The 20,284-nt window shown below is 56.9% G+C and overlaps 6 protein-coding genes and 1 non-coding gene across 7 annotated transcripts; 4 read left to right on the top strand and 3 right to left on the bottom strand.

Moving 5' to 3' along the window:
- Positions 1 to 602: 602 nt before the first annotated feature.
- Positions 603 to 2,009, bottom strand: C8Q71DRAFT_791445 (small GTPase-binding protein). Its single transcript, XM_047925366.1, has 5 exons — positions 1,826 to 2,009; positions 1,718 to 1,759; positions 1,427 to 1,624; positions 1,234 to 1,368; positions 603 to 1,079 (listed from the first exon to the last, which is right to left on the bottom strand). The coding sequence occupies exons 1-5, from the start codon at positions 1,877 to 1,879 to the stop codon at positions 924 to 926; spliced, it is 585 nt and encodes a 194-aa protein (XP_047772670.1). The 5' UTR covers positions 1,880 to 2,009; the 3' UTR covers positions 603 to 923.
- A 907-nt stretch (positions 2,010 to 2,916) lies between these two features.
- C8Q71DRAFT_446128 (uncharacterized protein) lies at positions 2,917 to 7,521 on the top strand. The gene is made up of 3 exons (XM_047918598.1): positions 2,917 to 4,117; positions 4,172 to 4,800; positions 4,852 to 7,521. The coding sequence occupies exons 1-3, from the start codon at positions 3,184 to 3,186 to the stop codon at positions 7,273 to 7,275; spliced, it is 3,987 nt and encodes a 1,328-aa protein (XP_047772669.1). The 5' UTR covers positions 2,917 to 3,183; the 3' UTR covers positions 7,276 to 7,521.
- C8Q71DRAFT_891358 (exonuclease) lies at positions 7,417 to 11,490 on the bottom strand (the record flags this gene model as incomplete). Its single annotated transcript, XM_047928667.1, has 16 exons — positions 7,417 to 8,023; positions 8,082 to 8,147; positions 8,200 to 8,302; positions 8,359 to 8,538; positions 8,594 to 8,763; positions 8,819 to 8,876; positions 8,924 to 9,444; positions 9,509 to 9,672; positions 9,728 to 9,806; positions 9,859 to 10,020; positions 10,078 to 10,141; positions 10,194 to 10,451; positions 10,532 to 10,618; positions 10,882 to 11,167; positions 11,220 to 11,278; positions 11,335 to 11,490. 16 exons carry the CDS (start codon positions 11,488 to 11,490, stop codon positions 7,767 to 7,769), a joined length of 2,670 nt encoding a protein of 889 aa, XP_047772668.1. The 3' UTR covers positions 7,417 to 7,766.
- Positions 11,491 to 11,777: 287 nt separating this feature from the next.
- On the bottom strand, positions 11,778 to 11,870 carry C8Q71DRAFT_t156. Its single transcript has one exon. It is a non-coding gene; the product is annotated as a tRNA-Pro (tRNA).
- Positions 11,871 to 12,749: 879 nt separating this feature from the next.
- C8Q71DRAFT_791435 (S-adenosyl-L-methionine-dependent methyltransferase) lies at positions 12,750 to 14,578 on the top strand. Its single transcript, XM_047925365.1, has 5 exons — positions 12,750 to 13,164; positions 13,224 to 13,350; positions 13,412 to 13,653; positions 13,708 to 13,972; positions 14,041 to 14,578. Exons 1-5 carry the CDS (start codon positions 12,780 to 12,782, stop codon positions 14,366 to 14,368), a joined length of 1,347 nt encoding a protein of 448 aa, XP_047772667.1. The 5' UTR covers positions 12,750 to 12,779; the 3' UTR covers positions 14,369 to 14,578.
- A 330-nt stretch (positions 14,579 to 14,908) lies between these two features.
- On the top strand, positions 14,909 to 17,236 carry C8Q71DRAFT_912004 (uncharacterized protein; the record flags this gene model as incomplete). Its single annotated transcript, XM_047929164.1, has 3 exons — positions 14,909 to 15,103; positions 15,158 to 15,219; positions 15,305 to 17,236. The coding sequence occupies exon 3, from the start codon at positions 15,320 to 15,322 to the stop codon at positions 17,234 to 17,236; it is 1,917 nt and encodes a 638-aa protein (XP_047772666.1). The 5' UTR covers positions 14,909 to 15,103; positions 15,158 to 15,219; positions 15,305 to 15,319.
- Positions 17,237 to 18,121: 885 nt separating this feature from the next.
- On the top strand, positions 18,122 to 19,724 carry C8Q71DRAFT_863484 (S-adenosyl-L-methionine-dependent methyltransferase; the record flags this gene model as incomplete). The annotated part of the gene is made up of 6 exons (XM_047928173.1): positions 18,122 to 18,512; positions 18,572 to 18,660; positions 18,761 to 19,001; positions 19,059 to 19,162; positions 19,211 to 19,323; positions 19,394 to 19,724. 6 exons carry the CDS (start codon positions 18,122 to 18,124, stop codon positions 19,722 to 19,724), a joined length of 1,269 nt encoding a protein of 422 aa, XP_047772665.1.
- Between the last annotated feature and the right edge of the window lie 560 nt (positions 19,725 to 20,284).

The raw sequence follows: 20,284 nt of genomic DNA, 5'->3' as shown, positions 1-20,284 counted from the left end.
CACGGAGGAGTATTGGATGAACCAGAGCCATGATACGTAGCCGTGAGACGGAAGAATTTCAACGCAACGCATATAAGGAAGGCTTCGGGTTCTAAAGGAAGCCCGTTCCGTCGAAGCAGACGAAAGCCTATCGAGCCCCGGACGATACGATGGGGGCCATGCTTGAAAGACCACCGGACGCAATGTATGAACCTATCTAGCCTGCCTGCGTATCGTGAGCCACTTCATCACTACAAAAGACGCACCAGTGGAATGTATACAGTGCTTACAGTACTAAGTGGTCGAAACAGAATCAGGACCTAACCTGAATATCAGGATGCTGTTTGAAACTCACCGATCGGCTCATGACCAGATGACTAGGGAACTTGCAAGATGAGCGATACCGGGAGCACATGCATGAGACGCTGTGGTTCCACAAAGTCTGTAATGGGTCAGTAAGCGCAGCAACGAAGACATGTCGAGTCTTCCATCTGTCAAACGTCTGAGAGTGAGAGTCATGGCACCCACGTTGTGCGGCGCCCAGTTCTGCGAAGGCACCCTCGTACTCAGCCTCACCATCTCGACGAGTCGTGAAGAGAACGCTCACAGATCACGCCCACGCATGCAATGACAGACCGTCCCTCCATATTACGAAGACTCATAAATGGCCGCGCTCGTTACTTACATGCGAACAGATGATGATGAGAAAAGAGGAAACCGTAATTGAAGGTCGTTGAGGGGCAACAGGATCGGATGACAGCAGCCGCCAGGCAAACGGTGTGACCGAAAACCAATGTAATACGCGGAAAGATGAGGTGTATGACAGTCATTGCAGAAGATAGTAGTAGTCATGAACGGCACGAGGGGTATGAAGAATGACAAGCTCGCTCAGCCCGTACTCGACCAGCCCGGAGCAAGCAGTAAGTGAAGTGTCCGCGCGCAGTTTAGAGAACGACGCAGTGGTGCTTCTTGCTGCCCTTGGGCCGGCTCAGAAGCGCAGCACGGGTGGCGTACTGGAACACCTCGCGGACACCCTCGCCAGTCTTCGCTGAGCATTCCAGATAGTGCTTGGCACCAATCTTCTGCTGCACCGCCATACCCTAGAATAACATGTTGTCAGATACAGGAAGACAAATGCGAGAGGCATCCCATCCCGGAGCGCTACTGCACAGGCACGTGGGTGGCAACTCGAAGCCGCCGGCGACGCGCAGCCCGTCCGAGTGGAGAAGCGAAGGCAATGAACGGGTAACACACCTCCTCGGGAGTAACAGGCCGCTGATTCGTCTTCCTGAGTTCCTCAATGACTCGCGGGTCACGTCGCAGATCCTTCTTGCAGCCGACGAGAATGATGGGGAGGCCAGCACAGAAGTGCATAACCTCGGAAATCCACTGTAGATGCATCATGGGTCGGTCAAGTTGTCATGAATGTGTTGGGTGCAAGACGCACCTTCTCCTGCACGTTGTCCAGCGAGTCAGGTGAGTCTACAGCGAAACAGATGAGGATGACGTGGGAGTCGGGATAGCTGAGCGGCCTGAGACGATCATAATCCTCCTGGCCCGCCGTATCCCACAACGCGAGCTCGACGTGTTTTCCATCGACCTCCACATCGGCAACGTAGTTCTCGAAGACGGTGGGCACGTAGACCTAGTACAGGTAAGCGCCGACATTAGCACACGAGCAACAGGCATGGTACGACTCGGGACCGCGAGCAATCCCCACGGAGAAAGTGCTACGAACCTCTGGGAACGTCCCTTTCGAGAAGACAATAAGCAAACAGGTCTGGAAAAGACGGTTGCTTGGGTCAGCAAAGGGGTGGTACGACTACGCGACGACAACGACACTGACCTTTCCGCAGGCACCATCACCCACAATGACAAGCTTCCTACGAATTTCGGACATGACTGGAAAAAGGACGGGCGAGCGAGGATGGAGGGACGGCTGAGGTGGACGACGCGGACGGCGGTTGCGGTAGCTGGAGCAGCGAGGAGACGTTGCAGGGCGTTGATAGCAAGCGGGCTTTCCAGCGGTCTTTGAAGTTTCGAGTTCAACCACACTGCCATACACAGCAACCCCCTCTGTTACCTAAGCAAGCGGTCTGTGCGTGGGAACCCGTTACTTATGTTTGAAGGCCGCCATACTGTTCTGTCTTAGTCTCCAGTGCACGGCATTGCCTGCACAGCTCGCACAGGCGGGTCCTTTGGGGAAACCTGGGGGTCGAGGCAATGCTCGCATGATACTTTCACGCCCTAGCTGTACCATGAACACATGCAGGTCCCTTCTAGCCTGAGGCAGTCCAGGTTGCGCTCAAGACTTCTCGAAGTTCAAGCAAGCAAAAGCGCCACAACCTTTTCCGAAGTCGAAGACCGCCAGTACACCAAACAGGTATCACCCCATGGCAACGCAACGTTCGCACTACTTCCAACTAAGTATTGGTATTGTTCAGAATCTGTTCAATGTTATAAATAACGAACAAATCAGTACCTTCCTGTCAGGCTTGGGACACATCGTGAGCAAGGACAAAGACACTCACGCATCGCTTAGGGTGATACACGTTGGGACCGCATGCGTGTATGCCAACAGGAAGACTAAGTGAGTAGCTGTTCACGTATGATTTCCTGCAGTGTGACTGCAATTCTTCGAGCGCGAGGTTGTTATGTCTATCACAATGATGGAAGCCCAGACCAAGGCCAGACTATGTAGCCAGTGTCTTCGACCTGCCATTGCAATGCTCGCTGCAGCGCTGCTGCCCGCGACCTGCGATTGGACCCAGGACTGGCAAGTGTGGCCATATGGTTGCAATCAGCATCGTGCATCTCCGCTTGAAATCGCCGGAAACACTTGTCGATGCTTGAGAAAGTCCCGCGGTTGGACTTTCTGATTTTTGGGACTATGGAGTGAATTGAGCTATGGCATGACGTTGAGACCCGGCAGTTGGAATATTTCGTGGCAGCGGCAGCCCCGAGGTGGGAGCAGGAGTGAGACGCCCCGGGGCGTGACGCGGGCGGCCACAGACCGTGTGACAGGCTATACCAAAGATCACAAGAGGAGACGCGCCTTGTAGTCATGGCGTGACTGGCCATAGTGACGGCTTGTGTGGCGGCTATTGTGGGCTGAAGCGGCGCGCCTTGTTCTTATTGTCACGCTTACGCCTCTTCATCGCGCCGCCGCGGGCTTCGAGCAGGCCACACCACCCACTTCCCCCCATGCTGCCAGGAACGCCGTCGAGGACTGCAAACCGTCGCGATGTACGCCGCAGGGGCCGCAGGAGCCCCGCCGCCCGCTCAACCTCCTTATTAGGATCGCTCAAAAGTTTTATCGCGACCCCGCTGTCGTGGTTCACGTCCTCGGAGGACCTCACGGAGGACTTTGAAGACACGCCCGGAAAACGACGCAGGAACCACGAAGTCGCTGACCGCGATGTCCGGGAGCATGAAGAGGGCGATTCGCGGGCCAAGCGGCAGCGCGTACACAGTCCAGAGCCCGAGCCTCAGCAGCGGCACCACCTCCAGAACGTACAGCCCACTGCGGGCTACCTCGATGTTCCGCAGGAGTTGATAGCCAACCACAATGTCCCACCTCGTCTGTCGATGGGCCACACGCGGTCATCGTCGCTGGTCGCAATACCCCCGCGCCAGCCCGCGGTCCGCGTTGACCGCCACTCCCTCTCCCCCCTCGCCGGCCCGTCCTATGCGCAACCGGTCAGCATGTTGCGAACGATGTCGATGGACCCCCCAACAGGATACCGCCCCCGCGCACTCTCGCGCGATGTATCGATGGATGCCGCCTCCGTGGCGATGACGCCGTCGCGCACGCCGTTTCAGGTGCGCTCGCGCGCCTCGATGACCCCCCAGCAGTCTGGCCAGGTGTTCGGTCCCTCCGTCCTGCGTCGTGACCGCGAGACGTCTGAGCCCCCACCCATCGAGACCTTGGGGTCTAAGCCCGTATTCGTGAAGGCCCCGCCACAGTCGCAGTCTCAGCAGATGCTCGCGATGGAGCCGACGCTGACCCTTGGGTCCTTGGCTGAGGCCCAGCCGCGGACACGGCGCATGTCGCCCTTCGGCGATGTATCGCAGAGTCGCTCGTCACTCGGGCAGAGCAGCTCCATGCTCATGTCTCGCTCGGGTTCCCTTGACGGCGGTCAGTCATTGTCCAAGCCACCATGTTGGATTTGTATCTCACTTTGTCCAACAGGTCGCTCCCGCGTCGAGAACCCCGCGCAGAAGGCGCTGGAAGACCTGGACGTGTACAAGACACCGCTCCTGCCCACGCGCCTGCGTGGCTCGCCAGGCATTCCCGACATGTTCAAGACCAAAAAGATGCCCATTCCTGTGCTCATGGCCGGCGAGCACGACAAGAAGAAGCGTCTGGGTTCTGCCGAGAAGGAGGAACCGGGCGCGAAGCCGTACGCTGGAAAGGGCGGCATGAAGAAGCTGTTGATGAGGAGGAAGCAGGAAGAGAGAGAGGAACGCGAGAATGACCAGGAGTCCGCTATGGAAGATGAGCAGGACGAGGGCCCAAGCAAGGTTGCGCAACAGAAGGCACCAGAGTCGCGCGACGTGCCCCATCTTTCCCGTCTTACTGTTCCCGAATTCCCGCCTGCTCCTGAGGCAGGCAGACCTTCCTCCCTGCGCGTTGGTCGCAACAAGATCACACGATCCCATGCACCGTCCGCGCAGCTCGGCAAGAACCGGTTCTCTGCCTTTGACGAAGAAGATGCCGATGATGCCATGCTCACATCTGAGGACGGTCACGGCCAGGCAGAGGCACCCAAGCCACCCTCTCTCTTCCAGGCTCCCGCCGGGTTCAGCTTCTCTAAGGACGTAAGTGCCACAGTGTCTCACAAGCGTTCTCACAGCCATAACCCTTTGCAGACCGCCCCGATCAAGCTCGACGCGAGCACTTCCAAGGAGCCCCCGATTGCCTCGCTGCCGTTCTCTTTCAGCAAGCCTAGCTCGGACTCGCTCCAGGCCAGCACCGCGAGTGCACCCTCCGTCCCGCAGGTACCCAAGGATGTCGGACAGCACCCGAATGTCCCACCAAGTGGGTTTTCGCAGGTCCCGACGGGCGCAGCTGGACCTGCTCCACCTGCGACTGCTACTGCTCCAGCGACGCCCGTGCTGCAATTGACACCACCTACGCCTGGCCCGACCACCACACCAGCGCAAACCTCATCAACGGTTTCAGCGGGCGAGAAAGCAGGGGCTGAGAAGGCGCCCGCAGGGATACCCAACTTCTTCGCGAACTCGGCGATGCTTTCGAAGCCGGCGCCCCCGATCACGCTGCCTGCGGGTATGTCGCTCTTTGGTAGCTCTCCGTCGACCGCTACCACTACTGCGCCAGCGGGTACCACGGCTGCTGCCCCTAGTACGGCAGCGCCCACCGCGACAAGCGAGGCCAAGAGTGCAGAGCAGAAGGAAGCTCCCAAGTCGTCTCCGTTCGGCTTCGGCTTCGGTGCTGCGTCTACGGACGTAGGTGCTCGCGCGGCGGGCTCAGCCACGGGTTTGCTCCCTTCGCCGTTCGGTGCAACGGAACTCCCCTCGGGCACGGCGTCCACATCAGCGCAAAAGGCTTCGTCGGAAGCAAGTGTGCCATCGACTTCCGGGGTAGCTGCTTCTACATCGATCTTCGGGGCTGCGCCTGCAAAGTCTGCTGAGCAACCCGGTTCTTCCGGGACATCCTTTATCTTCGGTGCGCCAGCGAAGGCTGTCCAACAACCCTCTGCCTTGTTCGGTTCTGCGCCGCCTAAGCCAGCTGAGCCAGCTAGCACTACTGCTGCGGCTGCTTCAACTACCACTACTTCGTCGGCATTCGGTTTCGGTGCCCCCGCGAAGCCGGCGGAGAAGCCGGCCACATCCACCCCGTTCAACTTCGGTGCTCCTGCGAAATCAGCGGAGGCATCCATGCCGTCGCTGTTGGGTCCGCCTGCTAATATTGAGAAGCCAGCGGTACTCACCTTCGGTCAGCCCAAGGAGCAACAGGCGAAAGCGCCCGAAGCGACGTCGACTCCGGCGCTTGAACGACCGAACCCCTCGCCCTTTGGCGGCTCGTCGACTTCGTTCGGCGGATTTGGAGGCACTGCATCCACTAGTACCGAGCCGGCGAAGTCGTCCTTCCCCTTCGGCCAGCCCACCGCAGCCTCCCAGCCCGCTGCAACTCCAGCTGTGCAGGCTCCAAAGCCCCTCTTTGGTGGCTCGTCTGGTAGTTTCTCGTTTGGTGCTCCACCGCAAACGAGTGCTGCGCCAGCGGAGCCCGCTGCTCCTGCGAAGTCGCCCTTCTCCTTCGGCTCGTCGCCGGCCACACCGCCCGCTACATCCACGGACAAGCCGGCGTTCACGTTTGGACCAGCGAGCGGCACGTCCTCTGCTCCGCAGCCGTCGATGATATTCGGTGGTCCGACGAGTGGTAGTCATGGTGCAGATGTCTCAAGCAAGCCGTTCGCATTTGGCGTCGCTGCTGCTGCGCCGGCGCGTCCGACGACTCCGCCTCGCGTTGAGCAAGAAGTGAATATGGATGAGAGCCCCGTCCGTGGAGCTGGCATGGAAATGAACGGCCATGGTGGTGCGAAGGAGCCGTTGAAGCTCACGACCGGGTTCTCGTTCGGCTCGACGAGTGGATCTTCGCCGTTCGGTCAGAGCGCGCAGGCCCCGTCCTCTGGCCCCTTCGCATTCGGTGGCTCGTCGGGTGGCCCGGGCATCTTTGGCGGCGCGAAGACGGAGAACAAGCAGGAGACGAAACCTTCGTCTGGCTTTGGCTTTGGTCAACCGAGCGGATCCGGGTTCTTCGGACAGAAGCCTGCAGATGTCCCCGCTCCTTCTGCCTCTCCTGGCGCTTTCGGCGGCTCGAATGGGTTCGGACAAAGCTCTGCCCCACCGAGTGCATCCGCGCCGTTTGGCTTCGGTCCATCGACGTCCGGCGGTAGTACTGGTGGATTTGGACAAGCTGGTGCGACGTCCACCACTCCCAGTCCCTCCACCTTCGGGTCATCGGCCCCATTCTCGTTCGGCGTGACGCCAACATCCACAACAGCTCCGTCGAATCCTTTCGGGTTCGGTAGCCAACCTGCGTCTCCAGCGACGGCGAACCCTGGCTTACCGTCATCGTCGGGAACAAGTTCACATTTCCAGTTTGGTCAGCCTGCACAAGCACCCGCACCCTCTCCGGCCTCGCCGTTCGGCGGTACATCGGCCTTGCCACCTGGTGGCGCAGTCTTCAATGTCGGAGCTGCGTCAGCACCTGCACCCGCAGGTGCAAGACCTGTGAAGAGATTGCCTACTCGTAGGGGTGGAAAGCGTTAACCATCTCATTTCTCGTCTCAACTCTCTCATCTTGTCCTCACAATTGTCCTCTCTGTGCTACCTCTCGTCATCTCTCAAATAACTCATCGCATCATATGTTTTTTCTCGCTTGACCGTGCCCTGGAACGTTTTCTCGCTCGTCAGTTGCTCTGTCGGATCCGATTGTCACAGGCTGAAGGCCATACGTACACATCATCGCATCGCATTATCCGCATTATAGGTAGGTAGAACATTGGCATTACTCACATCTCGGTAGGGCTGAAGGCTCGCACATCCAACATGTTCATAGGTAGATAGGTAGGGTACATATCCACAGGGCTGACGGTCTGCATTGCGTATTATATTTCACACTGTTAGTATATTGGCGTAGGCGTATGTTGAACGATAGCAATACCATCCATGTTGTGTTATTGGAAAGAGTGGTGGGGTAACTGTGTGGACTGCGAAAGCGACGTAACATAATTACAACAAGGGAATGCACAATGGAGACCTCATTTGGAGAGCACCTTCCGGAGGATGGCGTTCTGCTTCTCGAGCATCTCGATCTTGTCACCCGCTAACCGCATCTTCTTCAGCAGGTAGTTCATACGGTCGCGCACAGCTGTCCGTGAGCCCATCCAGTCTGCAGTACCAGCATCGACGTCCTTCAACGTCAGAAGCTCTTGCTCGCATGACTTCACGGTGCTTTCTGAGGCAGCGATGACTCGCTCGTTGAAGGCGATATCTTGCGTTGCACGGAAGATGGGGTCTAGGCGATCAATCACACTCGTAAACACACGTTCTGAGTGGCTATTGAGAAAACTGACCTTGCACGAGTCGCTCGAAGACATACTTGTATACCGGCTTACCTGGTTTGATAGTGGATGGCCGAGCTAAGGGGTGTCGTCAACACCAGAAACGACCCCAGCCGATATCACAACTGACCATTCTCCGTGCCAATAGCGATCAGCTCGGCATGCTCCATATGCCTCAAAGCCGTCTCGTCGTTCTTGAACGGGAAGTCCATCAGTACGTCGTGGTACGAGATCTGCAGGTATAATACATCAGATCGTGTACAGCGGGTAGGGGCAGGGCGTGTCTTACCTCCGGCTTTTGCGACAGCTTCTTCATTAACGCCCACGCCTGCTCGCGCGACCACGGCAGGTTCTTCGCGTCCTCGAGGTCCTCACCAAACGCGTTCTTGCGGATCTCGCTGACGCCCCGCGTGATGATGTCCTCCACCGCATCCTGTACGCTCTGCCCGTTGCGCACTTTGTGGGTGAGCTGTACGTATTGCGTTTTAGTGATGTGTAAGGGAGGGGTGGGACAGGACGCTCACGCTCTCGAGGTCGCTGGCGCGCCCGCCTAGCCGCTGGATATGCGAGACTTGCTCTTTGTTGAAGGTGACGTCGACGCCGCTGTCCTGTAGCTTCTGCTTGACGAACGAGAGCGCACTCGGGCTGTCGGCGTCGGACAAGGCGATGACGTTCAGTGGTTGAGACGGGAGAGCTGAGCAGGAGAATCCATGAGTGCACCCCAACCTCATACGAGCACGCCGACGTACCCTTTGTCAGCCTCTTTGCATTCTCGCGGTTCTCGCTCACCACGACGACGTGCGCGACCTAGGTCAGGTCAGGACAAGAAGCAGCGCGTGGAGGAAATATCTTACCTGGTTCTGTGCCAGACTCGCCGCCCACCTCGAGAGCACATCCAACATCTCCTCCTTACTCGCGCCCCCGCCCTTACTCTCGAATCCCTTTATGATCACAATCGGCATCGCCTCAATCACCTCCACGTCCCCCGCGCTCCGCTCCCGCCTCTGCACGTCCTCCCTCTCCCTGCTTTCCTCGCGCTTCTCCGCCATCTTTCCCTCCTTCTCGCCATCGCCCCGCGACACCGCGCTGACGACGTGCAGCCCCTCCTCCTCGCGATCGAACACCTCGTCGCCCACGCCCAACTCGCTCATCACGCCGTTCCCCGCGATGCAGTCCACGCGCCCGTCGTGCCACGCGCCCGCGCGGATGCGCTCCCGCACGCGTGCCTCCTCCTCGCGGCGCACAGCGGCGAGCTGCGCGTTCTGCACGGCGCGGTCGTGCTGCCGCCGGTGCGTCGTGTTCACGCGCCCGAGGCCCGTGCCGACGACCTCGAGGATCTGCTTCAGCTGGTCGGTGAATGAGGTGCTCAGGCCGGCTGCGCCGGGCACGCGTCAGCATGCATGGACGGCGCGCGTGTATGCGTCTGCGGACGGACTCACCCTTCTGCCCGATCACCCCGACGCTGGCGAGGTCGATGAGGTTGTTGAGCGAGTTGAAGACGGAGAAGACGGGCCAGTAGCCGGTCTGCCGGGCGAGCGAGGAGAGGAGGGCCGCGTCGGACGAAGCCTTCGACAGCTCTGATACGTCGATCACCAGTGCTATCCTGTTTGAAGGTTAGGCTTCCGCTGGAGATCAGAGTGGCTCGTAGATATACGGACCTGCCCGACTGCTTGAGCAAGCCCGAGATCATGCTTGTCTTGCCGCTCCCCTGAGGGCCATAGATAAAGGCCACCGTGCCTGTACGCAGCTAGTTAGCGAGTGCTTTGCGGAGGACGAAGGAGGCAGGTACCCGGCATGTCGTTGAGGTACCTCTCCACAGCACTCTCCGCGTCCTTGCGCTCCTTCCACACGCCTTGGGCATGAGCCCGTGTCGTTTCGCCGTCTGTGGCAGCAAGCGACAGAGAGAACTTCGGCAGGGCGGTATTTCGGAGCCATTGGTACGCCTGGAATTCTACGATCCGTCCAATTAAGTAAAGACATAAAAAGTGAGGGGGAGAACCGCACGTACTTGTGATGTCAAACCAGCCCTCGAGCGTACCCTCAACCATCAGTACTCGAATGGGGTCGAAGATCTACGTCCACTTGAGTTCCTCTCCAGCACACCCGCAAGAGTGGTCCACGCACCGTATACGTCAACGTCCCCAGCACGAAGAACAGCACCGGCAAGAATATCCTCGGGTGGCTCGTCACATAATCGCGCACAGCGTGCGCCTGCACCGGCGCCTGGTACGTCGTCCTCAGTATCGTCTTCGCCGTCGCAGACGCAGACGACGGCTGCACCGCCAACCCGTGAATCGCATTATGGGCGATTGCAGCGGAACGCAGGCGGCTGAAGGTCACGGTCGAGTAGCGGAGGCCACCCGCGACGGGCGGAGGAGAGGGCTGGGAGAGGTCTTGTATGCGGCCATAGGGCTGGGTGGTGGCGTGAGATTAGGTCAGAGGGAAGGGAAGGGAGGACGTACGCGGAGGAGGTCGTAGAGGGACTCTTCGGGGACGTCCGGGCCCTCGAAGGAGACGCGGAGGATGTTGGATGGGAAGCGGTTCATGTCCTAGTATAGATACGCGTTGAGAGTGTGTTCGGACGCCATATAATGTACACATCATTACAACGCGGGTCTCATAGGTCACAGTGCCGATGCCGTCTGCTTATGGCGCGGGTGGGCCGCGGCTCAGAGCTGTCTGCGATGCGTGAGTTCCCCATTGGCCGCGAGAGCGCGCCCCAGGTCACAAATGACCCTGCAGTATTGTATGCGGTGATCTGCGCACACAGCGTGCACCCGGTTGTGGTGATGCGTGAAAATCCAGTACTCACCTCTCGCCATGGTCTGCCCTTCACGAGCCAAACATCCCCACGCGATACACCAAACCATGACGGGACTCCACCGTGCTTGGCAGCCAATCCCCCCAGCTTCTCCATTAGATCCTTCTGGTCACCCTCGGCTGTTGCATCGTAGGAGAACTTGACGAAGACACCACCGTCCTTCTCGTGGGGCTCTACGGCGACGACCTTGAAGCCGTAGTCTGTCACGTTGGCAAAGAGCGAGTGGAGCTCGTCGATGAGGGGTTCTCTTCGGAAGTAGCTCACATAGCGCCGTATGCTGCGTGACAGATGAAGGTCTGCAGACGAGCAATCGTAGCAAAGGGACTCACTCCCAGGCTCCTAGCCGATAGGGGAAGACGGAGTCAACGAACAGCCATCCCTCGTTTCGCTGAGGTTTAGATAGTTATCAGAGATAGCTAGACATGCCCCATCTGAATTACGCACTTCGTTGGACTGCTCCGTCGCGTCCTCAGACGCGGCAGCCACAGTCGCGTTATGGCGTCGAGTGATGAGCGCATTCCGGACGCCTGCGGCCGCTCTCTTCCCCGGGGAGCCAGTCGCATTTCTGAGGAGCTGCACTTTGAGCGAGCGTTGAAACATGAGGGGAGATGGAAAGAGCGGATGCTGCTTGCTGCTCCGAAAGCCAGGCACTGAGCAGGGCAGCCCGTTGCATGACGTTCCAGCGCGGCTCCCAGCGCTGCCATCTAATCTTATCTCCCACCAGCCTCGATCGAACACTCCAACCTCGATTGCCCAACGCCACTCTGCCATCACCGTTCTCGATGTCCCGCTGGACCTCCGTCGTCTCTCACGACAAAATGCACATGTCCCACCTTCCTCCGCACTTCACTTATACCATGTCAAGGAAGCGGCAAAAGCAAAACATTGGGCCCAACCGGGAATTGAACCCGGGACCTCGCGCAATCAAATCAGCGGGATCACTGCCCGAAGCGCGAATCATACGACTAGACCATTGGGCCGATGATAGCAAGGTTCATACACGCAACTACAACGCAACAGTCCACGACGATGCAAATCACACAGTTGCCACACAGTGACATGGCATACAACCCTCCTCTGGTGCTCATTTCATGACGGCCCTTGTCCGTCCGTAACTTACCATCACGGTACAGGGATAGTAATACGTGCTCGTAGCCACATTCCGTCGGCGACCAAATGGGCCTCCGAGTCGAAATGCCACACGCAAGGATATCGAGGCTAGCTTCGGAGTTGACCACTGGCAGTGGTCCTCCAACATCCATGCATTTATGTTCTTTGGTGAGTCCATTTCGTGTTCGTACCGGGGTACTCACGTCACGGCCCCGCAATGTCAATAGACTCATCATGAGCCATCCGTTCAACTGGAATGAGCGAGTGAATGTAAGCCTTAAAGAGGCGAACGGACGCTTGGCCTCGAGAATACTCGCCGGTATGTCCGAAGTGATAGGGAAGATATCGGAGTATTGGACTCCCATGGGCGTCACCTAGTTGTAGGTCTTTATATTATATCAGCACCCGTTATGCATGAACTGCTGAATGGCAAAGTCACCAACGAGAGGTTCTGATTTTCTGCCTTGGCCCGGCTTCGGCCACTCAAAGGCGTCGAGCTCTGTCCTTTGACATTGATACATGCAACCATGGCCCATCGCAGCCTGAGCGGCTTGCTTCGAGATATGATCAACCGCGCGCTCGAAGTGTCTCCGAACGCGCCAAAAGTTGGACAGCCTATGGTCACTAGTCCGAGTTCATTTGATGTACCATCAGCAAGGAAATCTACACATGACGGATCACAGGAGAAGGAGGCTCCGGGCGTAATACCCATCCTCCATAAAGCAGTGTCAGAACATGAGAGTACGTCCGCTGAATCCCACTCGCTCACCAAGAAACCAATGCCTACATCCAAAAGCAATAGGGCACAGACCCTGCGCTCCCTCGTCCAGCTCCTCGTCAACACCTCCGAGGTGGTCATCAAGGAATGGGAGGCTGAGGAGCAACACCCCCAACCCGATGATCACCTAGCGTCAAGTCTACCATCCCACCAACTGTTCGAAGCGCGCCGCATCATTGTCGCAGCATGTGGCATGTGCGTCGACCTGGTAGAGGATCCCCGTATCCGCCTTCAGGAGCTGTCAGAGACGTTTGCACTGTCTCAGGCGTTCGATACCACGGTTCGTGCGGGGGTACCGGACATACTCGCAGAAGCAATGCCGCGTTCTGGAAGTGTCTCTGCCGCAGAGCTCAGCCAGCGCACGGGAATCGACGAGAAGAAGCTCGGTAAGAACTGATCGCCTCCGTGTTTGGGACGAAGCTGGCTTATACCTTCATCTGTCCAGTGCGGCTGATGCGCTTTTTGTGCTCGGGTGGACTGTACGAGGAGGTCAAATATCTAGATTTCGCGAACACGCGTATGAGCGGCGCCCTTGCGGGCAATCCTCCCGCGCAAGCATTTCAGCTTATCTAGTATGTCTTTCAAAACGTAACAATCACACCAGCCAGTGTTGATTAGCTTATGCCGTGACAGCGGGACAAAGGCAGTCATCGAGCCCCTTGCGTACTTGCCCGAGACTCTGCTCGACCCGAAGATGACGAGTGCAACGTCCGCGACGGAGTCTGCGTTCCAGAAAGCGTTCAAGACGAAGCAGACACTGTGGGACTTCGTTGAAGGCGGAGACGACTCTGACGAAGTCGTCCGAGAGATCCGCCAGCTGTTCCCGCTGTCGATGGCAGGGCAGACCCAGTTGAGTTCGAGGTCGATCGTCGCAGGTGAGTTGCACTGGTACCTGCCATCGTCACTCGTGTGCTCATAGACACCGACAGACTTCCCGTGGGGATCCCTGGGAGAAGCTACTATCGTGGACGTCGGAGGTGGCGTGGGGAGCATGTGTACGGAGCTCGCCAAAGTGTTCCCGAACCTACAGTTCGTGGTTCAGGACCTCGCAGCCGCCATTGAACAGGCAAAGTCTTATTGGAAGGCCGAGGACCCTAAGGCGTTGGGAACGGGACGCGTAGAGCTCATGGTCCATGACTTCTTCAAGGAGCAGCCGGTGAAAGGCGCCGCGGTGTATCTGCTGCGATGCGTTCTGTGAGTGACAGTTTGTATACCGCTTGTTTCTGTGGCGTGGAGCCGCTCACCTCCCGGTTCTTGACCAGGCACGACTGGCCAGACGACGACTGTGTCAAGATCCTGACCAGACTGCGCGAGGCAATGGCCCCAGACTCACGCATCCTCATCGCCGAAATGATCATCCATCCTCCCCTCGGCTCTACGCAGCTCAAGTCCGCTCCTGCGCCGCTACCTGCGAACTACGGTCGTGCAAGCCTGATGAAGGGCATGCACGACATCGTCATGCTCAGCTCGCTTAACGGCAGCGAGCGAACACCCGAACAGTTCGTGGACATCGCTAGTAGGGCGGGGCTGAGGACCGAGAAGATATGGGAGTGTCGGTCGCCCGTTAGCATAACTGAGTTGCGGCTGTAATATCACTGTCAGTGCGTCCGATGCACTGATACATAAGTATGCGCAACGCTTGTCTAGGCCATAACTAGGCCATGTGGCGATTTGTGCATCCGATTTCACTCGCGAGTTTGCCGACCGCACGCATTGCGTTAGGAGCAACTCAAGTATTACTATCTGTTACTAATAGTAGACGCCGCGCATCATCCGATTGCATACCAATTTTTCCATGGACCATGCTGTCTACTGTGGCGTTCAATTCGACGTGTAGCAGTCGGTGGGACATAATTATAACATGTGACAGTTGAACTAACAGGCGCCCTAGCTTTGGCCGTTCAAGTGACTCACGAGTCACTGGTTCACATTCAGGGCGAGTCTGTCGTGCTTTGACCTGCTTTGACTCCAATTTATACCACCTCCTGCAACGGACGATTATACATACCCGACATGACTACCGGCCTGCAAGTGGCGCATTATAATGCCCACTGTTGTACGCACCGCCGGCAGTCGCCGCGTCTTAGCACGTTTGTTTGCTTGTGGCGGTGAATAAATGCAGACTTCATCATCAACATCACCTTCTGCAACGGGTTTGACCTTCCACACGGCGCTTTAATTGCTATTGTTCTCCCATGTATATAAACTCTCTCACCGGCGCGCGCGTTGAACCTCTGTCTAATCGTCACGCACCCCAGCTTCTACTAATAGTAGGGAATACCCGGGCCGCGACCTGAACATTCGCAGCAAACATATCGTGGTGTGGTGAGTTGTAGCACCTTCTGACGTCGGATTTATGGACTCATCACCACTCACAAGGGTTCTGGAAACAATCAACACAAAATAGCCCGGGATTCAATCCGCTTTTGAGCAACTTGAAGGCAAGTCCGAATGGGAGCGGGGCTATGGACGCTCGGACTGTCGTTACAATAACCCCCACCACCACGCTGACCCTATATCTTGCAGTGCTTGCGGCCTGCGATGCCTGGACACGACAGTGTTCGCGACGACATATTGCTCATGCTCCCGGAAGACGATCGCGCACAACTGCAAGGTCGCGCCACTCACCAAGTCCGTGATTGGATAATAGCGAGAAACCTCGCCGTTCAACGCTACTCGTCGATTCTTCAAACCGTTCTCAATGCAACCCTTGCTGTGAAATCGTTGCCGAACGAGATTTTCGTCGACATCCTGGGTTTAGCCAGCCCGGAGCAAGACTATCGCAACACATGGATCACGAAGGCTACGGGAGTGTGTCGCTTCTGGAGAGACACCATAATCAACACACCGCTCTTATGGACCAAAATCGATCTGACGGCGAAACCACACTTCATAGAGCTATGCCTCGCTCGCGCCAATGGCGCAGACATCTGCATACGTCTGCCTGATCCATCCGGGGGGTACCTAAAGAGAAGTGTCAACGTCGACTTCCCCCAGGTCGCCCCTCTGCTCATTCCTTGTAGTTCGCGGATCAAGCATATTGACCTCTATATCGCCGAGGCCTCAAGCAATCACGTACCGACGAGTCTAATGCGGCAACTATTGGACGTCCCACTGCCTGCGCTCACCTCGCTGGCCCTGAACTCGAAGGGATTACAATGGGCACCCAGTCCTCAGGCTCTCCATAGTCTCCGGCACCTGTCCTTAGACTTGTCTGCCGTCACACCGGACTGGATGAAACTACCATTGTCGCAGTTAACATCCTTGACGCTTTCTGAACCTCGATTTGTCGAGAATGCACCATTCGCATCCATCTTGGGTGTCCTAGAAGCATGTCACTCCCTGGAATTCTTCAGATTCGAGGGCTTCGAGGTAGACTCCGACGCACCATATCCGACTCGTACCCTATCTCTGCCTCAGATTCGGCACATCTATCTCAGAGGCATGCCACCGCTGGGTACTCCGATACTACTCGCTCAGCTCTCGCTACCACAACACGCTCGTCTGTCGCTTGAGCCTTACTTCTATTACGGAGAAGTCATCACTCGTGCGCTTGACGTGTTATTGCCTAAGGACACGAGGAGTCTGCCAGCCGTCTGCAAAGCGCAGCGCCTGATGGTATTGATCGACGCGGACGAGCCCGACGAACCCCCCGAGCTCATTGTCTACGCTGACGTGGATTGCACCGAGTACTGGAACTCGAAGCCCTGGAGGTCCCCGGAGTACGAGTTACACTGGGATTTCCCTAATCAGGCACCTTTCAAGGCGGTACCATCCTTCTTCGTCAGGCATGAAGTCATTCCATGGCAGGGAGATGCTTTGAAGGGGCTCCGATTCATCATGCGAGAACTCGGTGATTTCTTCACCGCCACTGTGGAGACCCTCGTCCTACGCGGAATCACAAGTCTCGTCGACGTGCAAACATGGGCTCAAACGATGGCGGCCTTCCCAAACCTCAAGGAGCTCGAGATCATTGGGCAAGACTGCGATATGCATAACTTCCCTGCCGCACTGGAACCGACGTCATCCGGGGTTCCCTGTGCGCAGCTGCGCGACGTTGTTCTGTTATATCGGCCGAGGAAAAGGTCTGGGAGCCTCAGAATGTTGCAAGGACTTCGCACGGCGCTGCAGATGCGCCTAGAAGTGAAGGGCGGGTCGCGCCTGCGATCTCTCAGCCTCCTCCTGGTACCGGAAAGGAACGACAGGTTGTTCCCGCCGGCGTTGGTCATGGACCAACTACCGGATGTGTTCCGAGACACGCTGGACAGCTTGAAATCGGTGGTGGAGTCGTTTGTGTTCAGATGTGACACTGACTCGGATGGAGGGAACATTCAGAGAGAAGATGGAGATGGGAGTGAAGGCAGCATGGAAGGGGAAGACGTAGAGAAAGATACAGACTACTGGGAAACTTTGGACGAAGAGAACGAATTTGGGGAGGACTCGGAGGAGGGAGCCTAAGGCGGACGCACCCCGACTACTATAGAAAGACACGCGGCGGTTCCTCAAATGTATCGGTGTCGCTGGGGTCTAATTTGTGTTCAGTACTGAGTACCGAGACTCGACTAAACACTGTAAAACTCATTGATTCGGTTGATGTGAGCGAGCAGCTCTACCAACATGACAGTATAATCGCCACATGCTTACACGTTGGTTGAGTGGAAATCAATACCGCCGCGGCACTTAAGTTGACTGGTGGTGACGTTCTATTTTTGTTCGTACCAGGGTGGTGGAATATACCCACGTCTCGGGCGCAATGCCAATAGACTCATGGATCATATCCGTTTATGCAAGCCAGTCAATGCAAGCCCAGAAGTCTGAAGAGGAGGACGGGCGCCAATGGGCGCCACGATGATACTATACTCGTAAGCTCGGAGTGATAGAGCAGATACCGGGATATTGGACTCCCATGGGCGTGAAGCGCATGTTCTTCTATGTTCGGCAACGGAGACTAGTACAAAGGCACTAACGAAAGGTTCTGCTAATTTTTCGCCCTGATTTCGGCCACTCATGGGCTTCAAGTTGAAGCTTTAACTACCTCGAAGGCATATCGTTGATACATGCGACTCGCCATCGCAGCCTGAGCCGCTTGCTTCGAGATGTACTCAACCGCGCGCTTGGACAAGGGTCGAATACAGGAGGGTGGGGACACACGGTGTCTCCAATCGCGCCGGAGGGTTGATAGCCTACGGTTAGTCCGAGTTAATACATACCATCATTCAAGGAAACCTACACAGGACGGGCCGCAGGAGAAGGAAGCTCCGGACCTAATACCTATTCTCCATAAAGCAGTGTCAGAACATGAGCCTGAGAGTACGTCCACTCCCACTCGCTCGCCAAAAAGCAATGTCTGCATCTAATGGCAATAGGGTACAGACCCTGCGCTCCCTCGTCCAACTCCTCGTCGACACCTCCGAGGTGGTCATCAACGAGTGGGAGGCTGACGAGCAGGATCCCCAACCTGTTGATCACCTAGCGTCAAGTCTACCATCCCACCAGCTGTTCGAAGTGCGCCGCATCATCGTTGCAGCATGTGGCATGTGCGTCGACTCGGACCTGGTAGAGGATCCCCGCATCCACCTTCAGGAGCTGTCGGAGAGATTTGCACTGTCTCAGGCATTTGATACCACGGTTCGTGCGGGGGTACCGGACGTACTGGCAGAAGCAGTGTCGCTTTCTGGAAGTGTCTCTGCCACGGAGCTCAGTCAGCGCACGGGAATCGATGAGAAGAAGCTCGGTAAGAACTCATCTCCTCCGTGCTTGTAATGAAGTCAGTTTACACCTTCATTTATCCAGTGCAGCTGATGCGCTTTCTGAGCTCTGGTGGACTGTACGAGGAGGTCAAACATCTACAATTCGCGAACACGCGTATCAGCAGCGCCCTTGTAGGCAATCCGCCCGCGCAGGCACATCAGCTTCTCTAATATGTCGCCGAAAGACATATGATTTGTACCAGCTGGCATTGACGAACTCTTACCGTGGTAGCGGGACAAAAGCGTTCGTCGAACCCTTGCGTACTTGCCCCAAACTCTGCTCGATCCAGAGACGACGAGTGCAACGGCCGTCACGGAGTCCGCGTTTCATAAGGCGTTCAAGACGAAGCAGTCGCTCTGGGATTTCATCGAAGACGGAGACGACTCTGACGAAGCTGTCCGAGAAATTCGCCAGGTATTCCCTCTGTCGATGGCAGGCCAGACCCAGTTGAGCTCGAAGTCAATCGCCGCAGGTAAGTGCTACTCGTTTGTCAGAGCACCAGAACTCGCTTGTTCATAGACACCGACAGACTTCCCGTGGGAATCTCTGGGAGAAGCCACCATCGTGGACATTGGAGGTGGCGTGGGCAGCATGTGCATGGAGCTCGCCAAAGTGTTCTCGAACCTCCGTTTCGTGGTCTAGGACCTCGCCGTATCTATCGAGCAGGCAAAGCCTTATTAGGACGCCGAGGAGCCGAAGGCGTTGGAAACGGGACGCGTGGAGCTCATGGTCCATGACTTCTTCAAGGAGCAGCCCGTGAAGGGCGCGGCGGTGTATATCCTGCGCTGCGTTCTGTGAGTAACATCCGTATCCGGCTTGTTTCCGTTGCGTACTAGAGCTGCTCACCTCCCGGCTTTCAACTAGGCACGACTGGCCAGACGACGACTGTGTCAAGATCCTGACCAGACTACGCGACGCCATGTCCCCCAACTCACGCGTCCTCATCATCGAGATGATCGTCCATCCTCCCCTCGGTTCTATCCAGCTCAAGTCCGCGCCTGCACCGCTACCTGCGAACTACGGTCGTGGAAGCCTGATGAAGGGCATGCACGACATCGTCATGCTCAGCATGCTCAATGGTAGCGAGCGTACGCCGGAGCAATTCGAGGGCGTCGCAAACAGGGCGGGGCTGAGGACGGAGAAGGTATGGGAGTGTCGCGCGCCTGTGGGAATAACTGAGCTTCGGCGGCTCTGAATCTAGCTTGCTACTTACTAATGTGCACACAAAGCTTACTACCTAGACCCTATGACGATCTGAAACTGTTGACCGCTCACTCACCCACATATACGCATGAACAATGCGGCGGCAGACCTTCCGTGGGGTTCACTGGGAGAGGCTACCGTCGTGGGCGTCGGGGTGGTGTGGGAAGTATGTGCCTCGAGTTCGCCAAGCTGTTTCCCTATCTGCGTTTCGTGATCGAAGACCTCCACACCCATCGAGGACGCAAATCACATCTGGAACGCTGTACTCCTAGATGTCGTCCGTAATGGACGCGTGCAACCTTCTTACCCATGACTTTATCCGGGAACAACCCGTAAAGGACCCGGAGGTGTACTTCCTGCATTACATGCCGTAAGTATTGAGTGTGCTGCGCTGCGATGATTTGCTCACCTATCGTTCCCATCGGACACTATTGGCCGGACGACCAATACATTGCGATTTTGAGCAAGCTACGCGAGGCTATGTGCACACCTTCGCGTATCCTTGTCGCGGACGTGATTTTCCATCTTACTCTCGGTTCGACGTACCTGAAA

The sequence above is a fragment of the Rhodofomes roseus genome (assembly GCF_022264815.1).
Source record: "Rhodofomes roseus strain CIRM-BRFM 1785 chromosome Unknown C8Q71scaffold_42, whole genome shotgun sequence".
Classification (NCBI taxonomy): domain Eukaryota; kingdom Fungi; phylum Basidiomycota; class Agaricomycetes; order Polyporales; family Fomitopsidaceae; genus Rhodofomes; species Rhodofomes roseus.
This window is presented reverse-complemented; position numbering and strand designations above follow the sequence as displayed.